At 40.4% G+C, this 26,233-nt stretch overlaps 1 protein-coding gene across 1 annotated transcript in view; it reads right to left on the reverse strand.

Annotated features, from left to right (window-relative positions):
- Positions 1-26,233, reverse strand: part of SLCO5A1 (solute carrier organic anion transporter family member 5A1) — a 117,826-nt gene that overhangs the window by 2,052 nt on the left and 89,541 nt on the right. Inside the window, exons 5-7 of the mRNA XM_065895548.1 lie at positions 21,552-21,750; positions 6,071-6,230; positions 3,481-3,722 (exon numbers count right to left, since the gene is read on the reverse strand). Of these exons, the coding sequence (XP_065751620.1) occupies positions 3,481-3,722; positions 6,071-6,230; positions 21,552-21,750 (601 nt within the window). The remainder of the gene's footprint in view (positions 1-3,480; positions 3,723-6,070; positions 6,231-21,551; positions 21,751-26,233) is intronic.

Here is a 26,233-nt window from a genome sequence, read left to right on the forward strand (position 1 = left end):
CAAACTTCTTAACTAAATCAAAGAATGTCAGTAGTTCCTTGAACCAGCGTTCTTTGGAAAACGGTGCTTTCAAAGTATTAACGTTACCAAAAAAATAAGCCGCCCAGGGAGTTCTCTGGTGGTCCAGTGGTTAGGACTTGGTGCTTTCACTGCCATGGCGGGGGTTCAATCCCTGGTCGGGGAACTAAGATACCAGAAGCCATGTGGCACGGCGCCCCCTCCGCAAAATAAGTAAAATTAAAATCTGATATTAAAAAAATAATAATAAGCCACCTAATTCAAAGCAACCAGAAGCCTTTGATGCCCACTGACAAGTCCTCACTCTGAGTCTGGGCCATCGAGCACAACATGAGACAAAATGAGAATTTCAGAGCGCATTCATGTTGTCAAGGGCCAGATGATTTTTAAGGGTTTAAAATGTTTCATCCTTCAAGATTGAAATAAGCAGCTTGAATCAAAGAAGTAATTTTTTGTGCTGTGGACAATGATACTGATTACTGGGGAAAATAACAGCTGAAAGAAGATGACAGACTGCCACTTAAGACAGAAAAAATATGCCTGACGATGAGGAAGTCATATAAAAATACATTGAAATCCACCAAGGGAATGGGCCACTTCACACGCTGTTTCCCAGTCACTGTCCCAAGACATCACAAGTGATGCAGTGTTTGTAAAAACCAGAAGACTGTTCTTCATGTCCAAGTAAACTCTGGGACTTACCCCACTGACATAGCGCTAACGAGCTTCTTTGTTAATAAAAAAAACCTAGTCCTTATATATCAGTTTGGAAAACTTTCTTTTGTGTGTGTGTGTGTGTGTAGAATTTTTAATCTCTTTTCCTCAGGAAACTTGATCGGTATACTCTTTATCCGGCCCAATAAAATGACTGGAAAGAAGTAAGGAATTGAAGTTTTCACACACACACAAAAAAATGAGCACCAATTCCCACCACTTTCATGTTACAAAGGCACAAAAGGGACCAAAAAAACAGGATCATAAGCCCGTAACAATTTCTTGCTTCAAGATTTCTTACTCTACAAAACCCTGGGGAATTTAGCCCAAGTTTATGTTCACAGTGAAAGAGCAACTGATCTAAAGTCAGTTTTGTTTTCTTTCATCAGTGACAGAATTGGTCAGCTTTTAGTCCAAGTCAGGAAATGAGGAAGTTGTGCCTCGCCACTAACCTGTGAAATCCTAGCTACTATGAATGGTAACAAATGACTTGCCATTTTTAAAGGACAGTGGAAATTTGCCGTCTACAAAGAGGAACAGAGAGGCCCTCTTGGAAATACAGGAACATACCAAGTGTTCGCAATAAAACAAACTGCATTCCCAGGGCAAAAGGTCTCTCTTCATCTTCTACGGACCTACGAGGAAGGTAAAGAAAGAAATGTTTTAGAATAACGACCTGAGGAAAATGAATGTCAAATCAAGCTTGCTTAGCGAGAGAGCCAGGGACCAAACATGCTGGGCCAAAATACTGAATTCGCTAGAATTTACTAACAATAGCAGAACAAGACCGATTATGGCTAAATCACCGAATAAAGGTCTCCCCAGTGAGACTGCAAAGAAACTCCGATTAACTCTATTTTTTGTGTAAATAACGGTGGAAGGACAAAGGTTCAGAGCTGAAGGTACAGAAGGTGAAGGTACAGAAGTGGCTCTAACTGAGTTTGCTGAAGGTACAGAAGTGGCTCTGAGTTTGCAAAATCAATTCTGTTAAAAAAATTTTATATATATATATATATATATATATATTTATTTATTTATTTATTTATTTATATATATATATATATAGCATTTTATCCTAACTATTGCATTCTTTTTCTCTGTTTGCCTGCACTTTCCAGAATGGTAGGTGTGTACACTGAACATGACTCCTGTAACTTCTCAAGTATAGAGAAAACAGGTTTTTTTTAAAAAAATGGTCCCAAAATGTGTAGGAAACAAGTCAAAAGTTAGAAAAAGAATGAACCCTCCCCAGTCACCTCACATCCTCTTCTTTTCCTAACACTTATGCTCCAAGTAATTCCCACATGGCAGGAAGATTGGAGTCTATTGATTTTGTAATGAGTAAAGATTAAAGGGATCCTTTTCTCAAGTTTTGGGTTAGAAGCCAACTGGTGATCTGCCATGTTTGGACATTATAAAATGCGCAGCCCTTGTCTGGGTTATTTAACGTCTCTTGTAGAATTAAAGTTCAAAGTGTTACATTATTAATGATTCACATTTTTTCATGACGGAGTACTTTATCCTTTCTATCCCATACACATAGGGTTCTTAGTATATAATGTAAAATTCCCAAGGACCAGCATGTTTGTCATCTTTTCCCCTAATTTCTTTATTTTCTCATAGCAATTTCCCCAGTCTGGAACACATTTTTGATACTCCGTAAGTATCTGCTGATGGAGGAACTGAGTGAGTCAACCATTGGGACCAATGGGACTTTCGTGTGCTGTTATCTATCAAGGAACGCATCGGCTGAACATCGTCTAACTCAGCATCCCATAGAAGGGAAGTCAGAACATGCAGAAAAAGCATGGGAGCAGCCCAACTGCCCTGCTAAGAATGACGTCTCAGCAGATGCATCCCACCAGGTGCCCAGCATTGTGGGGTACTGAGGAACCAGGGAGGACATAAAAGGGAGAATAGAGACTGACACCCCTCACTCCCTCATCACCCTGCATCCCAGCCCCCCAAGGCTGCTGTGGGCGTGCTTTTGTTTCTTCACCACGCTGCCCCCTTCCTTCCTTGGTCCACTGCAGTCTTTACTGCGAATACCAAAACTCTGATCCGAATGTGCTGGTGTCAGCATTTTAAATAGGGCTTCCATTCAGGTAACTTTCACATTCTCTCTTAGAAGCCAAACAACACGAACAGGATATGTAACACAGCAAAGAAAGCACAGCACGAACAACTTAATAAATACGTTTCCGGGTCTGCCCTTTCCTTGATTCGATGTCAAAATTTTATGACAGTGAAATTTATTAAAGCAGCATTTGGAACTGCAAGACCAGCAGCAATGGCACGGATCCTGGGGTATTAACCATCTACAAGGTTGGAGATAATATTCTTCGCTATGTGCACAATTTAGCAGCTTCCCCAAATGACTTGCCGCCTCCTCTAGGGCCAGGTTTCTTGTAGCTACAACGGCCACGGCTTTCAGTTCCTGAACTTGAACCTTTTAGGGTAGAGACTTCAGGGACCAAAGGCACCCAAAATAAGTTTCCCTGACCTATAGGGAGAGAACGCATCTGAATAAAGAAAGTTCGAAAGTATGAAATGCTACCATCTTCCTTTCCTTTCCTGACATGGGAAAACTCCCTTCTCTTAAGTTCACCAGGTAAATGTCGGAGCACCTTCCTGCACAATCTCACGTTGCTTTCCTCCCTGTTTTACCACATCAGCCCCCAGTCTGGACCAGGAATTCTGGCAACTCTGAGTGTATAACCCACCCTAGACGTTGAATGCTGTCCTCACCTGAGAGTTACTATGATGGCTGATGGCTGGGCACATGCTGTGATGAAGGTCACTATGAACAGAAAAACTAAGAACGGGATGAGGGTGTTACAGCTCCGTTTACACTTCCCAGACACAGCATAGCCGTTCTCATTGAGATACGTTTTGACAATAACCACGCGGACCTGGCTGCGCTGCCCCACTGTGGGAGGCGTGATCACTTGGCGGCTTTGGACACAGGTGCACTCTGTGTAATTCCGTATCTAAGTGATAACAAAGATCAGTTGGATGCTAAGCAAAATTCAGCACAGGAACAGTCAGACAAAGTTCAAATGCTCTAAAATCACTCTAGTATTTAAAAATATGCAGAATATTTCATTGCAAATATCTTCTGGGAGTTCCCTGGTGGCCTAGTGGTTAGGATTCCAGGCTTTCACTGCCATGGCCCGGGTTCAATCCCTGGTTGGGGAGCTGAGATCCCACAAGCCTCACAGAGCGGCCAAAAAGAAAAAGAAAGAAAAGAAAATATCTTCCTCGTTTTAACAGTTAGGACCCGAAGAGTGCATCTAACAACATCACAATCTGCTGGTCAAGATTGTTTAAACCTAAAGTTTGATAAGAAGCTTTCAGCATTCAGTTCTATACCATTCACATCCCGTATGCTCATTCGGGGCCATAGTCGTATGCTGTTTCCATGGCTGTTTAATTCTTGGGCTCTCCAATTAAAGAAGCCCTTCAAAAACAGAAACTAAGCCTTATTTTTATTTGTGCCTAGCATAACCCTGAACACAGTGTAGGACCTAAAGTAAACATCTGTTAAATAAATACAGAAAATTCATAACGCAACCGTGACGACTTCAGTGTCTATAATAGTGAACATATCATTGGCTGTTTCATTTGAAACCAGCTAATGCAAGGGACTAAAAACGTGTTTCAAACAAAACAGCCAATTAACCTTTCCTGCCTATTATGCTGCTTTTACTGAATGGACACCAGATGAATTCACTGTCATTGCGACCTGTTGACCCCCTAGAGAAGCAGGAGGAACAAATGGGCCACTGTTTGACTGCCTGTGCTCCAAGGACTGTGGGCCTCTTTGTAAGAATGATGGCTGACCCGGGGATATGATCCCCAAGGAGCCCATGTTTTCCCCACTCCCCTGAAGAGAGTTTTGAAGCCTCAGGTTATTGTTTACCTTGGCAAATGACCAGATGTCTGGACCAGAGTAAGGTCCAGAAAGCCTGATGTTATCTCCTTCCACCCCCTTCTTTTTGCACTCCCAGGAAAGATAGTCCAGAAATGGAACTAGATTCCATAAAATAGGACACGTGGTCATCTGTGTGCATGACCTCCTTAGGCATACTTACGTCCACATTTATTGCCACGGGTAAGGTTGGTCAAAGTTGCTATTGAGTTTTAATTATGCAATGCTCTTGGTTTTCTTTATGAATTGAGTTTTTAGTGTGTTGTTTGGTTAACCCTACAATGTGTAGCAAGACATCTTTGCATATTTCTGATTTATCCTTTCCAATAACTAGACTAGAAGACAAGTGATTATGATTTAAGCAGCATGGCTGCTTAAATAGGAATAATCCATGCCTCTGTTGTTAGAAAAGTATGTATCAATTTTTCAAATTGTGATAAGACAGAGACACTTCACGCTTTTGTGCTACTTATACGCTTGTGTTGTCAATTTTCAGCATGATATCAAGTGAGTGTAATAAAGTTATTTTTAAAGTTAAAACAAAATAAGCACGCTGTACCAGAGGACTCACTCACTCCCAGGGAAGAACTTAGCCACTGAGAATAGATCTCATCGTCCCTTTCAATTCAGTCACACCCTGGAGCTCACCAATTACATAACGGGGGGCCAGCAAAAGGAATCTCAATTTATCACTATAGTTTAAAACTCAGAAATCAAATATGACATCCCCAAAAGAGGCAGTCAACAGTATAGTCCCATATCGCCTGCACAGAACAAGTAAATGCACTTTAACCTTTTAATGAAAGCAGCCTCCTACAATCTGTTCTTATGTAAAGAATGAAACAAGGCTCAATAAAGAACTGAGTAGAATATGAAAACCTTCTCCCACAGTATTACAGACTATTTATAATTCACGGGGAAGGGAATTCTCAAAATAGCCTATTCTTGAACTGACAGAAATATCTTTACTCTGAACGTTTAAAAAAAAAGTCTGAACTGACAGTCTATGAAAAATGGCCATTGCCCATCTACAGGCTCTGATCAGGGGAGGTGCTCTCCTATTCTCTTCTATCAGCACCAAATGTGGTCGTCTTGACCTTCAAGTCCATCACAAGGGCCCTGTCAGGGTAACAAAGGAGAAAGCTAGCATTCAACCTTATAAAATTTCACTGGGTTGGCACAGAATGTAAGCAGGGGCGTGCTGACGTGGAATCAGATCACCATACACAAATGCTCCAATCGTCCCTGGAAAAAAAAATGATATACTATTGCATAATTTTCTTTCCTCTGGGTGTTTGACAGAAGGTATTTTGTAGATTATTTGAAGTTTCTTGAAAAGGGAGACTGAAGCCTTGTGTTCGCATATGAAATCTAACAACAGTACAGGAACTTGTGAAATATACTCACCCCAGTGCTCATGTTACCACTATTAACACAGCCAGCCAGACAAGGGTTAAAGTATGTAATTCCATCCGATCCACAGACTGGCTCATACTCGTGTATTTTACAACCACAATTCACATTGCAGCTTCCTGTCAGATTCCTATGTGGCATGGTCAGAGAAGGTCTAAGGGAAAAAAGTAGATCGTGAGAAAAATTTTCTAAAATAAAACTCACAGGACGGTTCTTCATGTTCAGTCGTGTGTCCGTTTTAGAGAAGATATTCCCATGAAATCAAAGCCATGGTACCTTGACGTAGCACCCTAGATATTTATTTTTATGACTTTAAAACAAAACATGAAGCAAACGAAATGTTTCAATTTTCTGGTCCTACAGATTCAGTACGACATTCGTATCAAATTATTTATCATACCTCGATTTTATCCTCCATCTTGGTGATACGGATCTGAGCTCAGAAGTTCTAACCTTCATATAACTAAACTACTCACTTACTATAGACACTTGGCTCTATGTCTTAACAAACTGGACCCTCGGTTTCTTTAACTGTAAAATGGAAGAAATACTCTCCTGTGCTAAACTAATAATATGATGAGGACATTAACGTGGAATCCATCAATCAGAGTTATCAACATAAGGTCCTTTGACCAAAACCTTTCATTATTCTGGAATAAATTATCAAAGAAAGACATGGGACTCTAGAAAATCAAAAGGAGGTGATTTTTCAAAGACCGTCAGGAATCACATCACTGGTTTGATTCAGATGACCAGAGAAGAACCATTAAACTCTCCTTCCCTCAAGAATGTCCAGATGTGGATTTACAGGCAAACGTGATGGGTTCCGTTTTTTCATGAGATCATGATGTCTGATTCAAAGAAGTGATACAATATTTTAAACTCTAATAAAATCAGTTCAGGCAAGAAATATACAAGGGGGAAAAGGGACTTCCCTGGCAGTCCAGTGGTTAGGACTCTGCACTTCTAATGCAGGGGGTGCGGGTTTGATCCCTGGTTGGGGAACTAAGATCCCACATGCCTCGTGGCCAAAAGACCAAAACATAAAACAGAAGCAGTATTGTACCAGATTCAATAGAGACTTTAAAAATGGTCCACATCCAAAAAAATCTAAAAAAGGGGAGGAGGGCAGGCAAGGATATAGGGCCTGAGAGAGAGATGTAAGGAAATGGCTATGGAAAGACAGAGGCAGGCAGGTACCCGGAGGGAATCATGGAAGGATGAAAGGGGCTTTGAATGCTCACATCCAATGACCTCCTTCCTTTGCTTTCATGACCATGAGTTTTAGGTGTCACTGATGACGTACCCTTCCTAAAGCCTCATGAACCGGCAACAGCAGATCCTTCATTCACCTGTCCAACTACCATCCTCCCTCCATTCAGCAGATATTTTGGAATGTCTGTTACGTTCCAGAACTTACCTTTAATGACTATGCGGAGTAACCACTCACCCAGTAGCCTAGTCCATCCCAACCATATGTATTAAATCCACAGACTTAAAGTGTTGTTTGCTCAAAGGCTTTTCTCCTGTGTCCTCTGTCACACGTTGATAACTGAGTCATCGAATTTTAATGGAAGGAACAAGTTCACAGCAATATGTAAACCTTACCAAGAAAGACTTCCGAAGAGGCAGAAGGAAAATAAACTCTATTCTTCATTCATATCCCTCCACAGAAGAAATTGTCACAAGGCTCTCATAATTATTATAGTCACCAACTCTTAGAATCACACCATTTGATAGTTAGAGAAAGCCTGCGCACAGCAACGCAGACCCAATGCAGCCAAATAAATAAATTGAATATACCTTTAAAATGTGATTCGGGACCAGTAGTTCTCACAGGGGCAGCAATTTCGGCAATGTCAGGAGACATTTTTGTTTGTCACAACTAAAGGGATGCTACTGGCATCTAGTGGGCAGAGGCCAGGGCTGCTTCTAAAAGTTCAACAACATACAGAACAGCCCCTCCCCAGGATGAGGAATTAACTGACCCAAATCTCGATATACTGAGTCTGAGAAACCCTGTTCTAGACCTATTTCCCCATTCCAAGGATGATGAAATGGACGTCTAAGGAAGCCAAATGATTCATTATGAGGCCGATTGGTGCTATTTTTACAAAACATTTATTTATTAATTTATTTTTTTTTGGCTGCGTTGGGTCTTAGTTGCAGCCTGCGGGCTCTTTAGTTGTGGCGCATGGGCTTAGTGGCCCCGCGGCAAGTGGGATCTTTTTTCCCCAACCAAGGCTCGAACCCGCAACCCCTGCATTGGAAGGCAGATTCTCAACCACTGGACCACCAGGGAAGTCCCGATTAGTGCTATTTTAATTGATATCACATGAAGCGTATTCTATGTGAATTACTATTATCTTCACTAGTTCTGCAAGAACCAACCTGCAAGCCATGACCAAATAAAAGGGACTTATATGCCTGCATACTTAGTCACTAAAAATGACACACTTCAAATCCATACGATAGGGTCTTTACTAGGCATATTTAAAAGTTACACGGAATTTCCTATTAACAGCATGCTTCGTATTCATTTATGACGGCCACATATTTCAATACCTCTCCTTTATGGGTATGTCCACTCAAGAGAAAGGAATCTAAAGAGAATGTCAACAGATGCTCAGAACACACATCAATGACAGGAAGGCAAAAGTATTCCTGAGTTCTGGAAACAAAGGTACAGTCCCAGGTCACCCTTGGGTATGCTCGCTTTTCTCATGAGATCATGGTGTCTGATACAAAGAAATGATACCATATGGAAAGCTCTAAGAAAATCAAAACAAGCAACAAATATAAATAGCAGTGAAAAGAAAGAGGCATTCATGGAAAATGTCATTCGGGAAAAAGGCCATAGTGGCACAAAAAAAAAGAAAGATGCTGACACAGTTCATCCTTTACATTGCGCTGATTTAAAAAACAATTATTTTTAAGAATAATAACGTCTTGTTTGACTATCACTCACACTCCAGAAGACAGACTGGATTAGAATAATAGTGCAAGTGTTTAAATCTGAGTCACTCCAAGCAACCTCTCATTAGCCTGAGCTAAGACCATCAGGGGAGTACAAAATTTACAAGGACTAATACACCACACTCATCCTTGTGCAAAGGGACAGTAAGTACATCACCTTTCTAATAAACGAAAACATTACTGACAAGTCAGCCTTGCAAACAAGAGGCTCGTGTTAACTCAATGTCCATGTAAGTGTTCTTTCCATGACAGGAACAATGACTCACTAACAAATGCCTTATAACTACATGGTCCAAGCTGTAAACCTAGGTCACACATGACACGTTACTATAAATATCATGGAATTATAGAATTAGAGAGACGGGAGGAGACTCTGAGGTTAACTAGTACAGCTTACTGATTTTCAAGCCTAGGAAACTATGAAAGGTGTAATGACATGCCTCACAATCATTGAGGCTTTAAGGAAACCAGCCATGGGGAGACCAAAATGAACAGAAAAGGGAAGAAGAGCGAGCTTGCTGCCTAATTTTCATTAAATCAGTTGCTTAAGGATCAATATTTATTTAAAGTAACATACAACAATAAAACAGATTGAGGTTTAACATGAGGAAAAATCTCTACCATGGAGCCATTACAGCTGGGTATGTAAGGATGCAGTTGCTCTCAAATCACACACATATTCTCGCACACACACACACACAATTGTGTCACATCACCCCACCCCAAAACCTAAAGAACGCTTGGACTTCCCCACCTGACACACTTCTACTGGTTTCCACAAATCAAAGAGGAGCCCCTTAACCTTCTTTCTGCCTCCTGTTAATTTTCTCCTTACTAAGAGATATGACAAATAGGGATCCATACGTCTTATATTCAAGCCACATGGATTAAAAGAGTATGACCCACGCAACAAAAACCTTTCAGGCAAAGTATACTAATCAACTAAAAAAAAATGGTATCTTTCTCATAATTTCTTAAATTTTTATCAATCTATCTCAGTCTTCAAGGGGACTTCAATTAGAATGTTTCTTTTTAATTCCACTTAAATTCTTGGCTTTATATTAAAGCCCTTCCTTGGCCAGATACAGCTGTGCAACTTCAGGTTTATAAATAATACTACTATCATCATCATCATCATTATCATTTAGGACTAACACTTACATAATCCTAATTTTACTCCAGGACTTGTGCACTGAGATCTCTACAGAAGTTACCTCATGTATTCCTCATGAGAATTAAAATTATTATGACTGTGTCTCCCGCTTTCAGATAATGAAACTGAATATCTGAGAGGATAAGATAGGTACTGTTAAAGTTCACAGAACTAGTAAGAATCAGGGAGGGATTTAAACCCAGTTATCTCTGTCTCCATAGTGTGTCCCCTTAAACCCCCACGGCAACAGACCCACTTTGTGTAACTGGCCATGGTTTCCCTTGAGTCTTCTGTGTGCTCTCCCTCCTCCTTTTTCTTCCTCTAATGCAGCTTTCCTGGCACTCAGCTCTCACTGTGCTGAGCATTAGAGTCAGAGAGAGCGGGTTCAGGGAATTCCCTGGTGGTCCAGTGGTTAGGACTCTGTGCTTTCACGGCTGAGGGCCCAGGTTCAATCCCTGGTCGGGGAACTAAGATTCCGCAAGCTGCTCAGCACGGCCACAAATAAAAAAATAAAATAATAAATAAAAAGAGTGGGTTCAATTCCATATCTACAATTCACCAGGGCCATGAACAAATCTAGAGAGACTTCACTTGTGTTGTAAAACAGAGACCAGAATATCTATATCGCAGGGTTGATGGGAGGATTAGATAAGTAAATGGATAGCCAGCGCCCAGCAAGTTCCTAGCACATAACAGGCATGAAGATACTGAAATAAAAGTAACACAGTCACAAACACAAAGAGCACAAAAGGCCTTCATGATGATTTTCTTTTCAAAAAGGAAGGTGTCATTTTCTTATTTACTCATATAGAGAACAGTCAGAAAACTAGATGAGGGTCCAGTTGCAGGCCTACCATTTAGAAGCTGTATGACCTTAACAGCCTAATAGTTAATGGCTGTCAACGCCCCTCCTGCCTACATGGCTGTCAACACCCCTCCTGCCTCCTGCCTACATGATCAACACAGGGGAATATGTAATAACTCATGGGATAGCTTAAGGTTCCCCAGGACTATAGTCATGAAAGTTACGGTTACGGCATCCAATCATTCTTTTTATTGTTAAAGCTTCCTTTAGCTTTGTAGTCAACAAATTCAAACCAGATATAACTTGAAATTTACATATAATAACCTACAACTTATACAAACTGTCTCTTTAAATCCAGAATCATTTTTAATAAAATGATGTGTCCCTTGAACAACGTCTTGAAATGCCTTTATTTATTTTTAAAGTAATACATATTCATTGTAGAAAATTTGGAAAATACAAAAGGACTAAAAAGTCAAATTAAACTCACACAGTAATGCTACAATCCAGGAATATCCACCATTATGCTTTTAGTATATTTACTTCCCTTTGCTCTTTTTTCAATATGCATATAAATTAACGTTAATAACATATTGTTATCAAGATTTCACAGTGTTCTAAATTCTATTTTTCCTGCTAACATTATATGATGAACATTTTCTATTGACTATGTTAATATGAATGGCAAATTTGGCCCCAAGTTTAATAATATAGGTTCAAGGCTTACTGTGTTTAAACAGATATTATATAGTTTTACAGAGTTCCTGTAATTTGTTTAGATCTCAGTTACAAAACTTAAAACTCACTGGAAAGAAAATTTGCTTATATTGTATATCTCCTCAATACTCCTAAAAAGGAAGTAAAGCAAATTTTGCTTGTTTCTCCCCAATAGAGCCAAAAATAGATCAAATCATATACTTACAGCTAGAAATGAACTGTAAGCCTATTAATAAAAGTAGCCAAGATAATCCAGAAACACACATATCTAAGATCCTTTAAGTAAACTATTTTTTCTCTACTTTTCAGGAATTGCCTTTAAAATTAGTAATACCTATAATAAATAAAAGATCTTGAATGTCACCAAAGAAATTAAATAGGAAAAAAAAAACGTTCAGAAGGGTAAGTTGTCTGTGAAACACAGAAGACAGGAACAGTCTAATTAGAGAAATTAGGAATGATCTGGCTAGAAATGCTAGTCACTCAAGGGCTGGTAGTAGAATGCTATCTAAATACTGGCAGGATGGCAAGTTCAGGAGTGGTGACAAAGATGATGAAATGTACCTTTGGTGAGTTGCAGCCAAGGTCTGAATTAACAGACAATATTTACGTCTTAGTGCCTTGGGACAATAAAACTATATTGAGAGAAGTAACTTGAGAAGAATACCCCAACCCCTGAGATTTTGGACGGGTGGACTGGTGGATCACACTCATTGCCGAAAATGTTCTCAGAAAACTGAGCAAATGCATCTTCGTCATGTCATAGCTCAGGAAATCATCCCTGGAAAAGTTCTGACCCAGTAACTCAAGTCTCCAAATCAGAAGATGATATAATAGATTTTAGTTTAAGTTCAAAGAGATGACACTTGATGAATGAAAGATAATAAAGCTAGAATTATTAAATGATTTATCAAGACAGTACTGTTGAAAACTTCTGTACATGGACATCAGATTTAACCCCATCTGAAAAAATTATTTGAAGGTAAAGAGCAAACAACTCACATTATACAATGTGTTTATATAAAGTATTGCTTAAGCTACAGTTTTCACTGGCTCCTTTGTCGACAAAATGATTAGGAAACACCTGTGTGAAATACAGCTCGGCAGACACAGAGGGGAAGCAAAACACATTTCTTAATTAAAACTGCAGGGAAATTGTGGGTGCTAGGAGAATCAAATTCTGAATTTTTTTCCTTTAATTTTGTCATATTGTGGTTAGAGCACTTAACACGAGATCTACTCTCTTAACAAAATTTCAAGTGTACAGTACGGTATTGTTGACTACAGGCACAAAGTTGTACAGCAGATGTCTAGCGCTTAGTCACCTTTTTTGTTGTTATTGTTTTATTTTGTTTTAGAAAAATAAAGATTTATTTTGAAGGGAAGTGAATAAATCTTTAATGTAATCTATACTGAGTGACCAAAACCAAGTTAATATTACTGTTTAAATTGCCAGCAATTACCCTAAGGATCAAAGTTTGGCACAATCGTCAATGTTTGCCTACCTCATGAAGACACCTCCCTCTAAATTCAGAAGATAAAGGAAACTGGAGATCTGACATATTGTGGGGTGGGGAGGGCTGTCCAAGGCCATTTAGTGAAATGGACACCCCTCCTTTGGGCATCATCAACATTAAAGCTTGTTCATCTTGCTTTATTAAAACGTTGTTTCCATTGATTAGTCACTCCATGTTTCCCCCTTCCCCCAAACCCTGGCAACCACCATTCTGCTCTTTGATTCTATGAATTTAACTATTTTAGATACTTCATATAAGAGGAATCATACAGTATTTGTCTTTCTGTGACTATTTTCTTTCACTTAGCATAATGTCTTCAACGTTCCTCCATCTTGTCGCGTATTACATAATTTCTTTTTTAAGGCCGAATCTTATTCCATTATATGTATATATGACATTTTCTTTATCCATTCAGCCGCTGATGGACCTTTAGGTTGTCTCCACATCTTGGCCATCAAATCTGAATTTTCTAAGGGAACCACTAATAACACATCAGGTTCATTCTACAAAAAAACTGTGACTCCATTTTGGCTCAATAGGAAAAGTTCATCTTTCTAAAACATCCCAACCCCATCCCAGGCACTTAGGTGTCTCTTGAGCCCTCGAGGCTAATTCAGAGACAGGTTAGTCATTAACTCCTTTAATGTCAGAAAATTCACCGTGCTGGGGAACCTGGAGCTTCTCACACACACTTTCATAAATGGAATTGGCTTATATATTGTGCTTTCTTCTTTGTGTTTCTTTTCTTCTTTCAGGACAGTTTAATAATTAAAAACATTACTTTCAAAATCAGAGAAACCTGGGTTCCAGTCCTAGCTCTATCATTTTCTAGCTGTGTGGCTTTAAGCAAGTTATTTGATCCCTCTGAATTTCTTTCTCCTCATATTTAAAATGAGAAAAATAACATTAAATAGCTATTTAACAATTGCTTATTACTGTGGGTTTTATTCCATTTTATCCTCTCTATAGTTCTAAGAGATCGAGACTATTATTAGCCCATCTTAATGACGAGGAAATTGAGGCACAGAGAGGTTAAGGAATTTGCCAAGTACCTTATTCAATCTTCACAGCAATTCAACATGATCAATACTATCAGTATCCTTACCCTAAAGATGTAGAAACCAAGCACAGAAAGATTAATTAATTTGCCCATACTCACACAGCTAGAAACTGGCAAGGCCAAATATTAGTGCACTATTGAAAGAAATGGATGCATTCTCTATAGCTTTCTGAGTAAGGAAGTGGTGTGTGCACTTAGATGTGTGCTTATATAAAATACAAAATGTATAACAGCACCTCAGTGTAGTACTCAGAAAGGATGCAAACTCTAAAATAGATAATCTCGGTTTCATTCAGTTCCACTCGTTATTAACTGATGACTTTGGGCAAATCATTTACTCTCTAACCTCAGTTTCTTTAACTGAAATATGTGGTTAACAACACATACAGTGGAATGATGTTGTAAGCAGTATATCTAAAAGATATACATGAGTGCCAATCACCATACCTAAGCCAAACAGGTGTCTAACAAAGGCTCCTTTCTTCACTGACACTCCCTTTATCTCTCTCTTTATCAGCTTTAAAGGAGAAAAATCCTACACGCAAGGATCAAAATCATGCAGAACTACCATTTTTACTAAGCAGGCCAACCATGTACTGATGAACAGGTTGCGCACTGCACAAGAGCACCCAGCCAAGGGAGCAAGGAGAGGCTGAAATGTAGTCCATACCCTGCTTGGAGAAAGGGCCCCATTATTCTTCACACAAAGGTAACTGTTACTCTAAAAGTGTCAAACTTGTGCAGCTGTACCACCCAAAAGTGTTTATACTAATTCAATTTTAACTCTCTCCCTAGAAGTATTTGGGGAGCTAGAGGAATTCTCCAAGGAAACTGGGTTTTTCTTTTGCTCGTTTATAAACTTCGATGACGTCAGGCCGCAAATACTAGAATGAATGAATCCTTGCAGCAGTCTCTGGCACTCCTAATCAACTTTTCTTTGTTGGATACAATTAACTGAGAAGAAATGTACCATAAGTCATGGATTTAGATAACTACAATGTTTATTTACATCAAGTTCTTACTAGTTTCAGCATCACTATATAAGTAATGTCCCAGTGCAGAGGTGGATGCCAGACATTCATTAATCTTTTAAAAAGGAAAAAAGAGTCACTTTGCATGATCTAGAAAGGGAGTAAAGCCAAGAAACTAACTTTTTTCAACATATACTGTGTTAGACTCTGTGCTGGGAAATATCAAAAACCTTTCCTTACATAATCCTCAAAATCAAAGCTACAAATATTTGTTTATAATATTTAAACGCTTCAAACTGGAGATTGAGGATGGAGGAAGGAGACACTGACTTTTCATTTTCTACCCTTCTGCATTATTTTAATTCTTTCAACCGCATGTGTCTTACTTTAATTATAGTTGTAACCAGGTATGATTCACATTATTGCCATTTTATATACGAGGAAACCAAGAGTTTACAATATTAGATAATTTTTTACAAGGTCACATAGCTAGAAAATGATGGCGCTATTACTTGCCTTTGAAAATAATACTATCTTTGAGGGGAGAGGGAAGAAAAATTCAAGGAATTCTTACTTGGGACCTCTTTTTTCTCAGTAATAAGGAATACGAGGTTGTCCGACAAGAAAAAACAAGCTACGGTAAGATGAAAAAAACTTGAAGAAAGGACTTTTTTTTTAAATGGACCAATATGAGGCATAGGAAAGGAAGCTGACTAGGGCCAAGTAAATGGATTGCTCAGCAAAGACAAGGGCCTGCTAAGATTGGAACTCATCAATTTGTAATGGAGCAAATCAGCACAATTATATAATTTTTTCCCAGTAGTGCTAGGGAGTCCAGAATCAGTTGATTCAGGATTGGCAAGACCGATGTGATGTTAAGCAAAAGCTTTAGAAGTCGAGGGGACCTGCAGTTGAAAAGCAGGTAAGACATGGAGCCTGTGTTCCACCCCTCTGAGAAGGCACTTGAAATAAAAGTGAGTATAACGAAAATGAATCGAGCTGGCCAAGAGAAATGGAAAGAGCGACACCAGACTCCATGAAAATAAAAGTGGACAGGCAAAGGTGCATGTGAAATGAGCAGATGCCACCTTGGAGAAGAGCCAGCCTGCCCCATGGAACCTCTACACGACTCTGAATCCAAATCCAGCAGGTGCAACAGGGAGCAAAAGTGACTGCGAAGCTGAAAACAATGCGACTCACTGGAGACCTAAGGGAGAGAAGCCTGTACCAGTGGGCCCTTCCACTCTCATACCCACCCCCTCCATCCCCGATGCAGAGCCCCGAAATTCATCAGAAACCTCTTCTGAAGAATTCAGAACAAAATGTAAAAGCTAAGCTTCTACCTTAGATGTTGACAAATAAGGATAAAACTCCCTCGTTCTTGTGTGTGGTGGGGGGTGAGTGCAGGAGAGGGACACATAACCTGACAGATGTTAAACTGAGTCTTGTCAACCTGTAAAACCCAGAGTAAATGAACAGAAAAATTGACATTTCAAATACAAGGACAAAATGTAAGACATAGAAACAAAGTAAAAAAAAAAAACAAAACTGAATTATATGCGCAGAGAGATCTGAGAAGATATTACTCCTGTTCAAACAACAGCAGGACGTTATGAAAAGGGAACACTCAGAATGCCGAAGAAAAAATTATTTTCAAAATTTAAAATTTACATAAAGAATAAAAAAGCAGGTTTGGAAAAATCCCTCATAGCAAAGAAAATATGAAATATGAGAAAACAAGTTAAACATACAGGTAACGAGTCTGTAAGTCCCAACATCTGAAAAACAGGCGTCCTGGAGAACATAGGGAAAATGAAGAGGAGAACGAGTAAAGATATAGTAGAAGAAAATCTCCCTGAGGTTAAAAGAGAAAAAAGGACATATGTGTTACATTAAAAGTGCCTAATACAATGAATGAACAAAGCCCTGGGCCAAGACATTCATGTGTCTGTCCATTCATTCATACAACAAACTTTGTTGTAGATGGCGGGGCTGTAACTATTATGCAGGCAGCTATAGTAACTGTTCTCAAGGAGCTCATATTTTAGAGACAAAAGACAAGAGCAAAGCAAGTAAGCAAGACAATTTCAGATAGTGGCATGTGCTACAAGGAAACTGAAGAGGTGATGTAATAAAGAATGAGGGGAGAGTGGGCTCCCTTATATTGGGCAGAAAGGGAAAGTCTCTCCGAGAAAGTGACATTGGAGGAGTCCAGCCAAGACAAAATCGGAGGGTAGAGCACTCCTTATGGAATTTCAGAACACTTTGAATGAAAAATATCCTCAAAACTTCCAAATAAAGTTGGTAATGGAGAAATGAGAACTCAGACTGAAATTAAATTTCATTTAAGTATCTGCAACATTAAACGCTAGATGACAAAGCAATGGTTTCCAAGTTCTCAGAAAAACAAATGTTTAACCTATAATTCTATACCCACTCCAACTATCATTTAAATGTGAAAGAAGAATAAAGACATTTTAATACACTTACGGTTTCAGACAGCTTCTCTTTCCATGAACCCTTCCCTAGGAAGTTGTCCAAGGATTTTTTCTGGCAAAATGAGGAGTTAACAAATAAATAACTACACAGACAAAACCTAGTGGATACAATTGAGATCTATGAAAGGAAGTTCCAGGATATAAGTTATGCAAAAGAGCAACCAATCCAATTGAAGCAAAATTATGGAGAGTTTCAGAAAAAAAGGATTCAATAAAACAGAACGTATAAAGAGAACTTAAGTATATATATGGACAAGATAAACACCAGTAGTAGGAGAAAGAACAGGCCTTTGGAACTCAAGGACAAACACCACAAGAAAGCCATGGTCCAAATATGATACAATTTTAAGCAGGTTCCCTTCCCCACCCTACTTAGTAGATGACCACTTCTTCTTCCACCCCCTCTATCTTCTGGAGAAAATGAACCAAAGAATCTGGACTTAAGAGCACCACACGAAAGAGACCTTTGGCAAGATGCTAGGATGATGACAGAGGAATTTGGTAAAAGTTTGCAAAATGAACAGCAGCACCCTAGCCTCTTCCACCCACCACCCTCTCCCAGCTCTAGAATGTCAGCAGCTAGGCTTACAACACTGAACCCACTGCAACACAGCCCAAGCCAGGAGATAGGAGCATCCTTCTCTGGAGGAACTGAAGCACCTCAAAGGTAAGACCTCAGGTTCTGACACTGAGCACCCCAATGAGCTGTCCCCCTGCAACTACCCTACAGTGAGATCCACTAACTGACAAGCCATAATGAGATATAACATAGTATATAAAGAATAAGAAAAGTAGAGAATCAATGAAGGACAGATAGGAGAAAAAAAACTGTGGAGAGAAAATAACAACAATTACATTTTTAAAAAAAGTTAAAATGGAAACAAAAGACATGGTCTCCAGACATTAAAAGTTCATCAAGTGCTCAGAGGAAAAAAAAAAGTGTATTGTGGTGAAATTTGGGAATACTGGGAATAAGTGGCAACTCCCAGGAAGGAAAAGTAGGGCACATACAAAGGATTGGGAAAAAGAAAGGCCAGAATTCCCACAAGAGCATTAGAAATTAGACAAAAATAGAGTGAAAACTTTAAACTTTTTAGTGAAAATGATTCATCCAGTCCAAAGTTCTTAACCCAGCCAATTTGCAATCAAATGTAATTGTTAAAAAAAAAAAAAAAAGAGGCTATTTCATGAAAAATCTCCAAAAAAAAAAAAAAGGTTAACAGCCTTGACAGCCTTCCTGTAGCTACTGGAGGATGTGGTCTAGCAAAATGGGGGAGGAAGCCAAAAAAGAGGCATCCACAGAACCTAGAAAATGAAGGATCAGTACAGAGGGAGGCAAGTGAGATTCCTGGGGCAACAGCGGGGCAGCAGGCCCAGAGGGCTCCCGTACAGATGACTCCAAGGGGTGGGGAAGTGGAATCCTGAGTTCATTGGATGGGTGAAAAGTCATATTGAGATTTCTTGAGCCCTTAGAGGATACGGGAAGGCAGAAGCAGACTCAAAGAAAACAAAGGAAATGAAAACAAGGTAGTGATTTAATTCCAGGAAAATCACTGCTGTACAAAGGAGGAAATCTAATCACGACACACTACTTGTGCCTCAGCTGCTAACAACACTGTCATAACCATACCATGAAAATATCAGAAAAGGATTTGAGCACAACTTGTGAAGCAAATGCTAGACTCCTCATTTACTAAGACAGGAAGTCATAAATAATGTCTTCATTCGGTTAATTTATACAGTACGCTTAAAAAATATAGAGGTAAATGCCAGAAGAGATAGCTAAAAAGAATTTTAAATTATTGCCCCTGGGAAGCAGGGTCAGGAGACTGCTGGTTTTTCTTACTAATTTTTAATATTCTATTTATGTTTTCCAGTTGTAGTAAAAATAATTTGATAGAAATTGTTCTTAATGGATTAGTGATGACTAATAACAATAGCTAACTATCACTGAGCACTTACTGTGTGCCAGGAGAGCTGAGAGCTTTACACGTTTCTTGTGTAATCCTTGCCTGTGATCTCTAGGTCAATAGACTAAATGTTTGGGTCCATGAAAAATTCACATGTTGAAAGCTAACCCCAGACGTGATGGTATTTGGAGTTTGGGGCCTTTGGGAGGTGACTGGGTCATGAAGGTGAAGCCCTTATGAATGGGATTAGTGCCCTTACAAAAAGGATCCCAGGGAGATGCCTCACCCCCACCATGTGAGGACACAGCCAGAGACAGCCATTTATGATCCAAAGAGCAGGTCCTCACAAGACACCGAATCTGCTAGCACCTTGATCTTGGACTTCCCAGCCTCCGGAATTGTGAGAAATAAACTTCTGTTGTTTCTAAGCCATCTAGTCTATGGTGTTCGCTTACAGCAGCCTGAACGGATGTATATACTGATACGTGTCAGCCATACCTCAGTTTTGCCCTCTGTAAAATCCGAATAATAATAGTACCTACCTGATTAGGCCTGTTATGAGGATTAATGAGTTAATATACGTAAAGCATTTAGAAGAATGCTTGGCATGCAGTAGTGTTAATATAAGGGTTAGCTACACTTTGAACATCACCATCATTATTATTATTGTGACAGAAAGTTTCCAACCCAGATCATTACATTAAAAAAAAAAAAAAAAAAGCTCAGAAAAGAATGTATAGGGACTTCCCTGGTGGCGCAGTGGTTAAGAATCCTCCTGCCATTGCAGGGACAGGGGTCTGAGTCCTGGTCCGGGAAGATCCCACATGCTGCGGAGCAGCTAAGCCCGCGAGCCACAACTACTGAGCCCACGAGCCACAACTACTGAAGCCCGCGTGCCTAGAGCCCATGTTCCACAGCAAGAGAAGCCACCGCAATGAGAAGCCCGTGCACCGCAACGAAGAGTAACCCCTGCTTGCTGCAACTAGAGAAAGCCTGCACGCAGCAATGAAGACCCAACACAGCCATAAAGAAAGAAAGAAAGGAAAGAAAGAAAGAAAGAAAAGAAAGAAAGAAAGAAAGAAAGAAAGAAAGAAAGAAAGAAAGAAAGAAAGAAAGAAAGAAAGAGAAAGAAAGAAAGAAAAGAATGTATAGAATGCTACCTTTTGGATATAAAACAGAAAACACTGAAAATACACATTCATAGTTTCTTGTATAAGGAACATCCTTGGAAGGGTACACAAGAGATGAATTAAAGTGGTTCCCTGGTTTGTCTTTGGGGAGAAGTGGGGTGGAGGCCTTGGGGCACACTGTATTTTCATTGAACTTTGTTTTGAAACTGTGTGAATGTACTACCTATTCAAAACATTACATTAAAAAAAAAAAAGAACAGGGCTTCCCTGGTGGCGCAGTGGTTGAGAGTCCGCCTGCCGATGCTGGGGACATGGGTTCGTGCCCCGGTCCGGGAAGATCCCGCGTGCCGCGGAGCGACTGGGCCCGTGAACCATGGCCGCTGAGCCTGTGCGTCCGGAGCCTGTGCTCCGCAATGGGAGAGGCCACAGCAGTGAGAGGCCCGCGTACCGCAAAAAAAAAAAAAAGAACAGTTGTCATTAAGCCAACTAGCATTTCCTCCTCATGTACTGTAACCCAAATGCCATGGGAGACGTTGCGAGGGTCAAAAGGGACACAGACAACGGAGAGACGGAGGCCACTGCCCAAGAGGGTGCAGCTCTACCGGGACAGAAACACAGGCGTAGTGAGCCCCGCATTGAGGGTGGGGCGCAAGCCAAACCCTGGGATCCAAACACCGCAGAGCTTCGCACTTCAATCATGACCAGGATGAGATGAGACGCCTCTTCCAAGATACTTACCCTGTTGTATACGGGATGTTTATGCCACCTAGATTGATACTTTCACATCCAACAATAAACAGGGTTGAGAAGCACAGTAAAGACACACCACTGCAGATCATCGCTAGTTTTGCAGATTCCCTCGCACCAAGTTTCAATTTTTTTATGATGTAGCCTCCAAGGACAATCCCAACACCGGCACTGGGGACGATGATGACGCCTGGAGAGAAGAAGGGAAGGACAGGATTAATATCAATGAATGTATACTATTATTTATTGTCTAATTATCCTGTTTCTACTTACTTATTAGTGCTAAGGGAAAGAATTTTAAAAACACTATAATCAATAAATCTTTAATGTTTGTGATTTTATAGTATAGCTTATTTTCAACACATACAGCCAACAAAGGACTCATATCCAGAATGTGCAAGAACTTTCAAAGCCATAAAATAAAGACAAGCAACCCATTAGAGAGTGAGCAAAACTTAAATGGGCCTTCACTTAGGAGGAAATTCAGCTGACCCATTAACTCAGAAAGGTGTTCAGCCTCCTTACTGAGAGAGAAACACAAATTAAAGCCACAATGAAATACTACTCCATGCCAACCATGTCAGTAAAAGTGGAAAAGTCTGACAATACCACATATTGGCAAAGATACAGAGCAATGGGCACCCTCTACAAGGCTGGTGGGATGTAAATTGCGACAGACATTTTGAAAGACAGTCTAGCATTATCTGGTAGAGTTGAAGATATATACACCCTGTGACAGGCAGTTCCATTCCTGGATCTATACCCTGAGGAAATTCATGCACATGGGGACCAAAAGAAGTGCATAAGATATCTGAAGCACCATAATAGCCCCAAACTGGAAATAAACCAAACATCCATTAATAGATACATTACATGCAGTAAATTCATGTAATGAAATGCTGCGATACAATAATAAAAATTAGGACACATAATCACGTACAAACACAATGTTGAATAAAGGAAGTAAAACACAACAGAAAACGTGATCTGACTGTATAAAGGTCAAAAACAGGTAAAACTAAATGATTTGTTTAGAAATGAATATATAGGTAGTGCAACTATGAAGAAAAGATAGTAGGGGGATGGGTGGGGTCTGGAAAGGATACAGGGGGCTCCTGGAGGACTGAAAATACTCCTTTTCATGACCTGGGCAGTAGTTACACAAGTGTTCACTTTATGATTATTCATTATCCCTAAGTGTTTTTTTTTGAAGTCTAGTTGATTTACAATGTTGTGTTAGTTTCAGGTGTACAGCAAAGTGATTCAGTTATATACATATGTATATATATTCTTTTTCATATTCTCTTCCGTTTTTGTTTATTACAGGATTTTTAGTATAGTTCCCTGTGCTATACAATAAGACCTTGATGTTTATCTACTTTATATATAGCAGTGTTTATATGTTAATCCCAAATTCCTAATTTATCCCTTCCCCGCCCTTTCCCCTTTGGTAACCATATGTTTCTTTTCTATGTCTGTAAGTCTGTTTCCATTTTGTACATTAAGTTCATTTGTATTATATATATACACACACACACATATATATATATTGGCCATGCCACGTGGCATGTGGGATCTTAGTTCCCTGACCGGCAATCGAACAAATGCTCCCTGCAATGAGAGTGCGGAGTCCTAACCACTGGACCACCAGTGAATTCCCTGTATTATATTTTAGGTTCTACATATAAGTGATCTAAGTTTTGATTAATGCACTTCTGTGTGCATTATATTTCACAGTAAAAAAAAAAAAAAGCTAAAAAATTAGTCATATCGTCTGCCCCACGAACCTTACAATCTAAAAGAGAAATAAACAAAACAAATTAAAGTATGATAAGAAAATTATACAAAGGGCAAGGAGAATACAGGAAAAGAAGTACCTGAGTCTTCCCTGGGAGAAATCAGGGAGGACATCACAGAAGTGGCAGTATTTGAGCTGACATTCGACAGATGAGACAGAATCTGTCCAATGTGCCAGCACAGAGAAAATATCCTGCACAAAGGAAATATATGCAAAGGGGCAAAAGACAACGGAATTGAAGATTCAGAGGGGTCCAAGCTATGGGAGTGTGGAATGCAAGCTACTGGGGCGTGGCGGGTCATGGGCAAGAGATGTAAAGCGAGCGAGACCATGAAGGATCACGGAGAGGAGCTCGGGTTGTACCTCTGGGCAATGGGAGGCCACCAAGGAATTTGAAGCCAGGGTCAGAGAGGATGGGAGGTGTGTGTGACAAAGATTATTGCTGGCGGTGAGATGCAGTCAACACTAGAATCAGAGACATGGCTGGGAGAGCACTGCAAAGGTCCAGGTGAGTCACAGTCAGGCTCCACACCAATAGCACAGCCAACAAGCTGAGGAGGGGACGGGGACACCCGAAAGGTGGCAGGGGTCCAGAAAATGAGGAGGAAAGGACCGGGGGAGAGCAGCTCTCAAACCCCACGGTAGACATACCACGTGTGAAGGGCCCGGAAGATACGCCTCACGCAGTGATCCCTGTCCCACGAGCCCAGGAAGAGCTGGTCTGGGACATTCATAACAGGTGGCAGAATTTATGGCATAGAAGGGATGTTCCAACAAGACTGAGCAAAGTCAGAAGAGCAGAGGAAGACGAAGCCTGAAAGGAGATCTTGGCAAGAGCAATTTTAAGGGTGTTGTGAAGGTGGAAGCCAGGCTGCAATGGGTTAGACGGTCAGTCGTGGAGATTTAGAGGCTGGAATTCAGACTCTTTCTAGAACTCAGACTGTATATAAAAGGAAAAGGGGGTACGGGTCTAGAGTTAGAGGGGAGCCAAGGCGGAGCTGGAGCCTGGGGAGTTTTGCTTGTTTGCTGATACATGGAGGGGACTTAAGCGTATTTTTATTTTGGCCGCACCATGTGGCTTGTGGGATCTTAGTTCCCCGACCAGGGACTGAACCTGGCCCCTGGCAGTGAAAGCACCGAGTCCTAACCACTGGACCTCCAGGGAAGTCCTTTAAGCATACTTACATGCTCGCAAAGAGACCAAAAAGGAATGGGAGATTGAATGGGGAGAAAAAGGGTTATCTAATGTCAAGGCAAGATCCTTGAGAAGTCAGAAGAATATAGAATTAATAGCACAGATGATCAGATTAGCCCCAGAGAGGGAGAGCGAGAACCCTGCATCTGGGCCGGGAATCAGATTTGGGAGCAGGGGGTGGGAGGATAAATCAATGGGTAGGTGGTAGCTCCTCGAATGGTAGTTTTTCTGTTTTGTTGTTGTTGTTATTTTGGAAACATTATGCAATACATGATGGACTAGAACACTTGAAAAGCACAGAGAAATATGAAGGACCAAAAATCCACAACTTACATTCTGGCATATTTCACTCCAGTCTTTTTTCTATGCTTTTTTCCCCCCCTTAAGAATTGATAACATGTGTAGATTCTTTATATGTATATATATATATATATATATATATATATATATATATATATATATATACATATAGCTTCGGTTTGGGAAGAGATACAGAGAACTTTAAATATAGCCAAAGGTTGGAATAACCATTGTAGGAAAGTAAAGAGCGGGCTACGTTAGAACATGTACACGGCTTTGCAAATGGAGAGGACGGTGGGTCCAGGTGCTATGAGATTCCAGAAGCCTGCAGCTGCATCAGTGTGCATGCTTGGATGGCTCGCTCCTCCCGTGTGTCCCACAGCCCACGTAAAGGAGCAAAGAGAGAGGGTTAGATTAACCTAAAGTCTGAGCTTTGCCTGGGTTGGCACGGAAAAATAAATAGTGTTTATCTTGTAATCCTCACCATGGTCCTGACTTTATTAAACCAGTAATGGCTCTTTTACAGACGAGGAAGTGACCAGCCCAGTAATGCACACAGGGCAGGGAGAGCCAGAATGAAAACTGAGGTCTCTGGCTCCCAGCCCAGGGCACTCTCCACAGCGCCACAGCTGCCTCTTAGAACCAGTGGGTACTGGAAGCTTTTGGTTAAGTTGACCAGAGCTCTGGGCTTAGATGAGCTGGTTATTAAATTATCCTCCTCATTAGAGAATAGTCCACATTCTATCTACATGACTAAATAGGCAAAGCTTTGCCTTCAGAGTGAAATGATCCATTAATAAAATTCCTATTTCAACTGAGCGATTTATATATCGATATTATAGTTATAGATACCGTGCTAGACCCTGGAATAGCAACAAAACAAACCCCCACGCTCACAGCTGAGTCCTAATTTAAAAGCAGTATAATTTATTTGACTAGACATCCTAACTAGTATTCAACTCTTAAAAACAAAAAATGTGTCATTAGCATGAGGTCTCGTCAGAGTGAAGACCTATTAAAATTTCCCCCTGATGTCCCCCTGTCCTCTAAATCTCACTGCACTACCAAAACGGAAAGACTGACTATGCCTTCAGGGGAATCTGTACAACGCTCAGATCTCCAGTTTGAGTAGGACACCCAAATGTCTTGGTGTTGCAGTTTTAGGGGAATGGAATGAGTAGGGAAGATCTGGTGTCGAGTGTGTGGTGGGGTGATGCAGGGGGAGACAATACATCTCACCGGCTGCTGCTCTCCTGCCCTTCCCCGTGTCCCCAGACCCCCAGCGCCCCTCCTTCTGTCTCCCTCCTCTGAGCCTCTGCTCCGGAACCAGCCCCTTCCCAGCCGCTCCCAGACACCTGTTACCCTCGAGTTTCTGCTCCT

This window comes from Phocoena phocoena, chromosome 17, assembly GCF_963924675.1.
Source record: "Phocoena phocoena chromosome 17, mPhoPho1.1, whole genome shotgun sequence".
Taxonomy (NCBI): Eukaryota; Metazoa; Chordata; class Mammalia; order Artiodactyla; family Phocoenidae; genus Phocoena; species Phocoena phocoena.